Source organism: Neolamprologus multifasciatus, chromosome 11 (genome assembly GCF_963576455.1).
Source record: "Neolamprologus multifasciatus chromosome 11, fNeoMul1.2, whole genome shotgun sequence".
In the NCBI taxonomy this organism is placed as follows: Eukaryota; Metazoa; Chordata; class Actinopteri; order Cichliformes; family Cichlidae; genus Neolamprologus; species Neolamprologus multifasciatus.
The window spans coordinates 28542177-28552017 of NC_140449.1; the positions used below are offsets into that span (position 1 = coordinate 28542177).

At 35.9% G+C, this 9841-nt stretch overlaps 1 protein-coding gene and 1 long non-coding RNA gene across 3 annotated transcripts in view; one reads left to right on the plus strand and one right to left on the minus strand.

Annotated features, from left to right (window-relative positions):
- The window catches only part of LOC146508724 (uncharacterized), a 376303-nt gene that overhangs the window by 308998 nt on the left and 57464 nt on the right, over positions 1–9841 (minus strand). The window lies entirely within an intron of this gene.
- LOC146508738 (C-type lectin domain family 12 member B-like) lies at positions 1730–8786 on the plus strand. Its single transcript, XM_085178170.1, has 7 exons — positions 1730–2347; positions 4352–4429; positions 5691–5807; positions 6244–6444; positions 6531–6694; positions 6822–6934; positions 7047–8786. Exons 1-7 carry the CDS (start codon positions 2281–2283, stop codon positions 7171–7173), a joined length of 867 nt encoding a protein of 288 aa, XP_085034296.1. The 5' UTR covers positions 1730–2280; the 3' UTR covers positions 7174–8786.

Below are 9841 nucleotides of genomic sequence, written 5' to 3' on the forward strand. Positions count from 1 at the left end.
GCTGAAGAACAAGCTGTAGATTAAGTTTGTGGGTTAAAACTGCTAATAATCTGTCCTGTCACACCAACTCAGCATTGTTTCTTCTAACACAGCGATCAACAAACTTCTCTATCATGTTTAAAATTAGTTAAACGTGCTGTTTCACAATTTAAAAATACGCAAATGTTCCTTTATTTTGTAAGGATCACATTTTTCATAATGATTAATGTTTTTTGAACCACAACATGAAAAAGTATGATGAGACTTACCAATAAATACAGTTCATATAACAGTCATACATTTATTTGAAATTTCATCTTTGTGTCATGATTATTCCAGTCTCATGTAAGGAAACTTTAAACCATGAAGCTTTTGTATTTAAAGTGTATATTTTTAATTTACTTTTATGGCAAATTTGACTCACCAAGCTGCTTTTTGTATGTGAAAGAGAATTGGTAAGTAGAATAGTTCATACTTGAGTAATTGTGAAGTAAAGGTTTAGAGTGTTTCTACAGAGGCAAAGATACACTCAGCAGACTCATATAACCAAGTTTCACATCCTCCTCCAGAGTAAGTAGACTCAGCACATTCATAACTGAGGTAAACAGAGGAGTAACAACCCACACTATTTTTACAGCAGTCAAGTTTATTTGTCCCTACAGCAGCCACCGTAGCTAGGATTATGCACTTCAAATGAGAAGTGTAGGAAAACTGAATTCAGCTGACTATGATCTGCAACCTACTAACAGCTAGCAGGGATATTTTCCACATTGTACCTATAAGAAGAAAAAAGGTTGGATGTATGAATCTAAAATCTAAATCGATGATTTCACATAGACATGCGCAATTTGAATCTACTGACAATGAAGATTAAAGGTTAAAAATGAGGCTCTTCTATTCATAAAAGCAACAGTTGCAGCATGCCAAACATGTATCTGTGTAATGTGAGACACAGCATTAGAACTCTTTAATAGCAATGAACAAAGTTAATGTAATTTAACGTGAACAGTCCTTGTGCTGTTTTTATTGCTGGCACAACAAAACCTCAGTTTGTTGAGCTGACTGCAGCTTTTCCCAACTTATAAACAGTACATTTACACAATGACTGAAACTAGCACCACTAGCGAACAATGGGCTGTGAGGTCAGTTTGTTTATCATTAATATGCAAATTGTCATGACCATTGATTATCAACCACTGAACAAAGACCATTAATCAATGGCATTGATACCTTTTATTGTGTCTTCTGATATTTTCATGTTGTGGTGATAGTTATTCTTATATATCCATATTCTGTTATTTTAAATCATGTTGTCAGATTGATGTCGAATTGTTCTCTTTAAGCCAAAAACAACACTGTTTAAGCTGTTGTAACATGTTTGATCAAGATGAGGTAGAGGAAGAGCTGGCCACTACATTTGGACGTCATTAACAAAGCACCCTGTCAACATCAGTCACAGAGCTGCAGTGAGGAACTGGAAGTCCAGCTTATGAAATGAGTCTCATGTTGTCTGTTTTACATATGTTGTTTTTCCAGTTTGTGTTCAGTGTTTTTCAGTTAATTTTCAGAGTGAATTATTTGTTTTGGTTAGTTTTATATATTTATATCCATATTAGTTTTGTATATATCTTTTTGTTTATTTTGTTAGTATCAACTATAATATGTTTGGTATTTTTTAGATGTAAAAAGCTATCAGTTGTTATTGATTCACAGACTTTCTCATGTACACACCTAGAGCTTTATATTTATAAAGATCTAGATAGGCCAATGATGCCTCATGTCATGTCGACAAAATCAGAAGCTGAATATAATCAACTCTGTGAAAAATACCTCCAAAGGACATTTTTCTCATTCATTTTTTTAGTTTACATGTTTTTTTCTAGTTGCTTGTTTTCCAATCTTTAGATATGGCCCATTTTCTCATTTTCAGTATATTTTGGAACTATTCCACTCACAAAGGAACCAAAGCACCTGATATCAGACAGATCTTATGGATTCATTAAATACCATCAAATCTGCAGCAATTGTGCTGCTGATGCTATCATGCTGGCATGAACCAATATCTGTGAGTCATGTTTCCAGCTCCTTGTTGAATATACGCCATGAAGAACCTGGTACTAGCAAGGTGTACCTAATAAAGTGTAATAAAGTGAAAGACATGGACAGCTTACTTTGTCAGCCAAAAGCAGAAGTTGCTAAATGAGATGGGTGTGACAGAGTTAAGAAACAACTTGCTCTGTGGCTGTAACACGGTAGTATTTCTCTGTCAATAATCGCTTAAATCTCAACAAGATTGTAAGGATGGCAGACGAAGAAGTTAACTATGCCTCAGTCACATTCAACACCAAGAAACTATCCCGATCCCAAGGTAAGTTAAGTTATTCAAATATACTGCAAGAAGAAAAGATAAAACCAACACTGCAAATTTACACAATACCGATGTTTTTTACCGGTGTTTTCTGCAGTAATAGAGGTTAGAAAAAAAACTTGTGGAAATCAGGTCCAAGTTAGATGTTAAGCTAGCTATCCCAAACGTTTTGCACCAGGATACTGAGTTGATTCATTCAGATGCTCAAACAAACTAAACTGATAGCTTGGGCATCTGACTTTGATGCATCCTGGATGTGGTGGTAGCTGATGAGGGGGAGGTGTGGGTATCTGCTTGGACTGCTAGTTGCATTCGCATGATGTTTAACTTCAGATACTTTTACTACAGCTACACTGAGCAAAGAACTATTAAATCCAAATAATAATAATAAAAAAACATTAGAAGGAATTTGACTGCAAAATAAAGGTTCAATATTTCACCACCTACCACTTCAAGATACAATAACTGATGTGAGCTATGCCGGACGGGCTGTGGACTAGTTGGGAACTTCACAAATATATTTTGTGAATGTCCAAGGTTGGTTGAAAAAAAGAGATAAAACAGAAATAAATGTTGCAGCCAGAACTGAAGAATGATTAATTACTATCGGTCAAAGGTTTGGATGCACCTTCTCATTTAATGGTTTTTCATTATTTTTACTACTTTATACATTGTTATTCATGCTGAAGAAATCAAGTATGTAAAGTAAGATATATGGAATTATGAAGCAAATAAAAAATTGATAAATAACTCTAAACATATCATATATTTTAGATTCTCAAAGTAGCTGCTCTTTGCTTTGTTGACTGCGCTGCAAACCCTTGGCCTTCTCTTAATGAGCTTCATGATCACCTGAGATAGTTTCCCCTTCACTGGTGTGCTTTATCAAGGTTTATTTGTATTTTAAAAACTGAAGGTCAATCAGTCCTGAAAACTGCTCGAACTTTGAGTGTGTCCCCAAGTGCAGTTGCAAAAACCATCAACCATTGGTATGACGAAACTGGCTCACATGAAGACCAAGAATCACCTCTCTTGACTATTAAGGCTGGTTTATAGCCAGCAAGTTAACAGCACCTCAGATTAGAGCCCAGATAAATGCCACCCAGAGTTCCAGTAGCACACACATCTGTACATTAACTGTTCAGAGGAAACTGCGCAAATCAGGCCTTATAGTCAAATAGAAACACAAGGAATGGACATTAGACCAGTGGAAACCTGTGCTTTGGTCTGGTGAGTCCAAATTGAGGTTGTGATGGTGTAGGGGCACTTTGTTGGTGACACTGTTGGAGATTTATTCAAAACTGAAGGCACACTGGACCAGCATGGCTATCACAGCATCCTGTAGCTACATGACATCACATCTGGTTCGCGTTTAGTTGGAGCATCATTTATTTTTCAACAGAACAATGACCCCAAACACACCTCCAGGCTGTGTAAGGAATATTTCACCAAGAAGGAGAGTGATGGAGTGCTGCACCAGATGGCCTGGCCTCCAGAGTCATCTGACCTAAACCCAGCCGAGATGGTTCCAGATGAGATGGACCGCAGAGTGAGGCAAGAGGGCCAACAATTGCTCAGCATCTCTGGGAACTCCTTCAAGACTGTTGGAAATCCACTTCAGGTGACGACCTCATGAAGCTCATTGAGAGAATGGCAAGACTGTGTAAAGCAGTAATTAAAGCAAAGGGTGGCTATTTTAAAGAATCAAGGATATTAAACATGTTTTGAGTTATTTCACACTTTTTTGTTTACTAGATAATTCCATATGTGTTCATTCATAGGTGCATTCCTTCAGTTAGAATCTACAATGTAAATAATCATGAAAATAAAGAAAAATCATTAAGTGACTGGTAATGTATATTTATACACATATCTATATGGACATCTTCTGCTGCATTTATCTTTTTTGTTGTATTAATGAATAAAAGAAAGTTAAAAGAACTACTAAATAGGCACTATAAAGTCCTATATTTGTGAATACTAATAAATCTTTAAACCTTTCAGTTAAAAAAGAGGAGGAAACCATTTATGATGATGTGAAAGTGAAACATAAAGCAACGGAACAAACTCCTGACACAAACAGTGAGTAATAAAAAGAAATCACAAATCCACCTGTAATCATGTCTAACACTGCAAAGATTTTTTAAAACTTTTACTACAAGATGTGGTGATGAGTACTAATCAGCTTCTAAATTCATTTACAGTGTGTTTTCATGCTATTATCTTTCATGTTCATAAGGGTTGATAGGAGAGTACACTCTATAAAGGCTTTCATTGTAAAAGACAGGGGAGAGCAGGCCTTATACAGTACAGAATGCGTTCAGCTTGTCAAATTTACATAAATCTTCGATCGCTAGCAATGTGACTCTGAAGTGCTGTACTATATGTTTGGAAGTTTTCTCTCCAACAAACACAACAATGTTAACAAAATGGTTTGGCAGCTGCGGCTGCCTTTGGTTTCACTCTATAATAGGCTACTGGACTTATTTTTCTACCAGTTTGAACTTTGAGAATGTTTAACCTCCTACGACCTGGCGTCCACATATGTGGACATCACATTTTGGGTTATTTATACCAAATACTCAATCAAGGGCCTGATATCCACTTACAAGGACATTATACTGCTACTGTTCTATCAAAATTTTAAATGAATATCCTCATATGTGGATCTCATTTTTCTTAGAAACAAAAATGAGGTAAAAAAAAAAAAAAATCTGGTAATTCTTTGTTTTTGCATTCATCGGGCCCCAATATGGCCAAATATCAAAGAGAAATTAAAAATGCATGCCGTGGAAGAGTTCAGGTCTTAGGAGGTTAAACAAGAGAGAAAAGTGTAAAAATGTTCATGCCTGTCTGAGTGTGTAGTGTGTAGTGAGGCGTTTTACAGCTGTAAAACACCTATAATAATTGTAAAAAATAAAGTTGACTACTTGGATTCACCTACCATGATTTCACTTATCGCAGGTTATTTTTAGAACGTAAATCCCGCGACAAACGAGGGACCGACCACTGTAAAGGAGTTTTCTGTATTAATTTTTCAAGAATTTTTCTCTTATTTTTTAACCACACATTGAATTTTACCCTTTACCATTTATAGAAATATCTGTTTAAAACTGGATTATTTATTGGCAGAAAATTATTTATTTACTTTAAAAAAACAGTGTGTAAATGTGCAGTTTAGAGCCGATATGAGGCTTGAGCAGTGCAAGATTAAATAAAATACTTATTTTTTCAGATTTTTGTCTCTGGAAATGTATGCAACTTTTAATAACCAATAAACAATAATGACATTCATTAAGCAATGAATGTAAAGTAAGTAAAGCAATATATTTCTGTCCTGTAGACGTCTCGGTTGACGAGAGATCAGGCAGTAGACGTCATCACTATCAGCAGTTGGCCTGTTGTTTGGGCACATTTTGTGTCATTTTGGTGTTGGGCATCATAGCAGTCACAGTATACCGTAAGTATGAAAAAGATCAGTCAATACATACACTCCTTTTAGAGCTCGGGCAGATTTTAAAGCCTTTTTTTTTTTTTTTTTTTTACAAATTAACAGTCAAACTTAAACTAATTTCTGTTAGTATTTGTAAAAGGAAAAAAATGTCATTTCTGGAAAAAACTAATTACTGAAGAGAAAAATGCAAAAGATACATTTTAATGAATACAATTTTGACTACATGTAATATTTTTGTGATTAGTTTTTTATCTTTAGAGTCAACCTTCCACAAAAAAAAGATGCAACACTGAAATGATTTCACACAAAATCTGTGTATATGTGATTTGAGATACAATAATAAGCAATATTCTATAATAACAGTGAATGCAGCGTTTTTAAGACAATCCATAAGAAAAAAAACATGCATGATGCGACCTAACGTGAGACTCTACTCTGTTAGAAAAACAGGTGATGAACCTGACTGCAGAAAACCACAGCCTTAGAGAGAAAAATGAGCAGTTGGAGGCTCAGAATAAGAAGCTGGAGACAAAGAAGGAAAATCTAACAGAACAAATACGTGGCATAATGATATCATGGAACGAGCTCAATATTAATCAAACTCAGCGGAGCATTGATACCTACTGTCCCAAAGAAAATAACAGTATGTTCCAGTTATATCATGTACAAAAATACCAAATTTAACAGAAATATGCAGTGATGTTTATTAACTGAGCTCTATCCTTGCAGACAGAATATGTAAGCCTTGTCAGAAGGGATGGGATCATGTTGAGTCCAGCTGCTATGCAGTTAATGATGTTAACCGTGATCAATGGAAAACCTGGGAAGAAGCTCGAAAAGACTGCAGAGGAAAGATTTCAGATTTACCTGTTGTTATTAATGAAGAAGAAAAGGTACTGAGAAAACTGTGGGACACTTTATTACAGACTTCATGAAAATAAAAATATAATTTCTTTAGATTGAAAGCTTTCTTAGAGCAAATTGTTTAAATAACTCTGACAACTTTCTCTTTGTCCTCAGGAAGCTGTCAATGAAAAGAGTTGGGAATATGATAAAAACAAAGGATACTGGATTGGTCTGAGAGTTGAAGATGGGAAATGGAAGTGGCTGGATGGAAGGAATCTGGCTAATAGGTAAGAGACACTTTGAATCAATAGAAATGTCAAGTATTTCCAAAATGTGTGATAAATCAATTACAGTGTACCAATGTCCATCAGCCTTGAGCAGATTTGTTGATTTCCTCAGCTCCTGGATTGACCAGCCTCCTTCTGATGGTCACTGTGCAATCTCTGTCCAAAACCAAGGATTTAAATCAGTGAGCTGTAATGAGAAGAACCGATGGATCTGCAAAAAGAAAGCTTTGTCTGTTTGAATACTGCAGTAAAAATATCATGACTGGTGGAGATTCTAAAATACAAAAAAACAATGATATTACTATTAATGAAATCTTTAAATAGATTTTTTTAAAATTGAGTTTAATTAAACATGTAGACACAAAAAAAATTTAACAAAACTGTACTGATTTTGTTTGCCCAGCAGAGGGCACTGCATTACTTCCCATCAAAGACAGTGGTTGTCTAAAGTATCTGTATTCTGGCATTTCTATATTTAAGTGACAATTATTGTTGTAAAAAAAATCAACCAACCAAAGAAACAAACAAACAGTACTGAACAAAATAAGATGAACTTCCTGTTCTTCGCTGTTGCTCAATGGCAGATCTTGACAGTGTGACTGATGACGGAAGTCGAAATGTAGTGTCGGCTCTCCTCCTTCCACATCTGAATGTTGTTCTTAACTTGATTAAAACCATCCATTCATCCATCCTCTGCCGCTTATCCTTTTCACGGTCGCAGGGAGGCTGGAGCCTATCCCAGCTGTCTTGAGGCGAGAGGCAGGGTACACCCTGGACAGGTCGCCAGTCTGTTGCAGGGCTAACACATAGACAACCATTTGCACTCACATTCACACCTATGAGTTTCCACTTAACCTATCCCCACTAACTGCATGTGTTTGGACTACTGGAGGAAGCTGGAGTACCCGGAGTGAACCCACGCCATCATGGGGAGAACATGCAAACTCCTCACAGAAAGACCCTGGACTGATGGTGGAACAGAACTCAGGACCTTCTTGCTGTGAGGCAACGGTGCTAACATGGTGGATGATGAACACAGGTCAAAAGGGTCAACACACTACCAGTCCACTCTCCTTGAGGCTTCCACTAAATTCAGACAGAATCCACACATTCCCAAATCCAAACTAGAATCACCTCACTACTCCGTGTCAGGCAATCTCCACACAAACCTGGTCACAGGTAAGATTCTTAGCAAACAGTTTTCAGAGCAACAAGAATAGAAGTCAGGCTTCGCTAAGTGTTTCACTCGGTGATATCTGATCTTCTGCTACTTTCTTATGAAGCTGCCTGCACAGGATCGTCAGAAGAAGTTGCGTGATTGTGACCAGGTGTGTGAGCTAGAAGGTGCAAAACCAGCCATGTCCTCACAATGCACACTTGCCGCCGTGCACACACATACAGACGTATTTGCCAGAAGCAAGAACTCTGAAGCTCAGAATGGTTATTAGAAAAATCTGATCCACATAAACTCCATCATGTTCCACTCATCCCAATTTTTCTAAAAATGTCTGAAAAACCAGTTATTTATTAGCTTGCTAGCTATTCCTAAATGTGCCACATGTTTTGAATGTGCAGAAAATATATTTTTCTGAGGTTGGGAATATTTATTTAAAAGCTTTTCTAATTTAAATCATTCAAAACACAAATCTTGCTTTTAGACTGAGAACTTAATCTTAAACAAAAGTGTTCACTGGAAGGCACATTATACAGACAAAAATGACTCTATCCACCACAAATCTAATATCTGTCTAAATCTTATGAGTGAGTTCTGGGACAATTCTAGGTTCAAACCTTTAGAAGAGGCTCAGCTCCCAGTCATGATGTCATGCATGCATGCCTTGTAATTAATATTAATTGAATATGCTGCCTGCAAATGTCATCAACTCTTTCTACATTTGCCTTGGATGTAGGTGCCTTGCCACCTTGGAAGCAGGTGAAGTTGTGCCAGAATTTTTTTTTGCTACATTTGCAAACCACAATTCAATTGGATAAATATTACAATGTTACTTTCAAAAGCAACTTAATTAGTTGGATGACCTATTGTAGTGTCGAAGAATAACTCAGAGTGAATAATCAGAGATTTCAATCTAATCCATCCATTTTAGGATGGAGACTTTAGTTATCAAATCCAAAACAAAGGCCCAGTCATTAAAGAAGTTAAAGAACTATTTGTGACATATAAGAAACATGTACAAAATTATTTTAGTCTCTTAACCACATAGAGGCAGTTCATCATCAGACACTGGAAAATCACCTGTCCATGGACCTGCACAAGGAGCAAACTGTTAATAATGTATTAGTATTGTATTGTATCTTTATTTAAGACATATACAGAAAAACCAATATATAGAAATACACATATTTGCATTTACATGTACAAATATGAATATATATGTAAATACACACGTATATGCTCAGACAAAACAAAGAGAAAGAAAATAAATAAAATAAAACAAAGTCTAAATTATATCATATTACAATTATTAAGTCTGAAATGGAGTAGGAAGAAGTATATACATACTTATTAATCCCTACCCCATGCTCAACATTCTATTGAATCCCACTTTTCACTTTTACCCCTAATTCCTTCATTACTTACCCCACACAATAAACAAGGAATGAAGGAAATGTATAAAAATAGCTACAGTGATAGATATAATTTTGATGCAATTTAGCATAGTTATATATACAATGGGTCATCAACTTTATCAGTTTCATATTCTTCCAAAAGCAGTTTTCGAAACATCTTTATGAACTGACTAATGCTTGAACATTGCTGTAGGTCCACAGGAAAACTGTTCCACAGTTTTACCCCACAAATGGTAATACAAAAGGTTTTAACTTTTGTCCATGCTTTATAAGTCTTCAGATTTAATTTTCCCCTCAATTCACAGTCCCCTTCTCTGT

Excerpts from the sequence above, each read along its gene's own strand:
- LOC146508738 (XM_085178170.1), top strand. The coding sequence starts at position 2,281 with ATGGCAGACGAAGAAGTTAACTATGCCTCAGTCACATTCAACACCAAG. Across the intron at positions 5,808-6,243 it reads CATAGCAGTCACAGTATACC|AAAAACAGGTGATGAACCTG; the intron begins GTAAGTATGAAA and ends CTACTCTGTTAG. Across the intron at positions 6,695-6,821 it reads TTATTAATGAAGAAGAAAAG|GAAGCTGTCAATGAAAAGAG; the intron begins GTACTGAGAAAA and ends CTTTGTCCTCAG.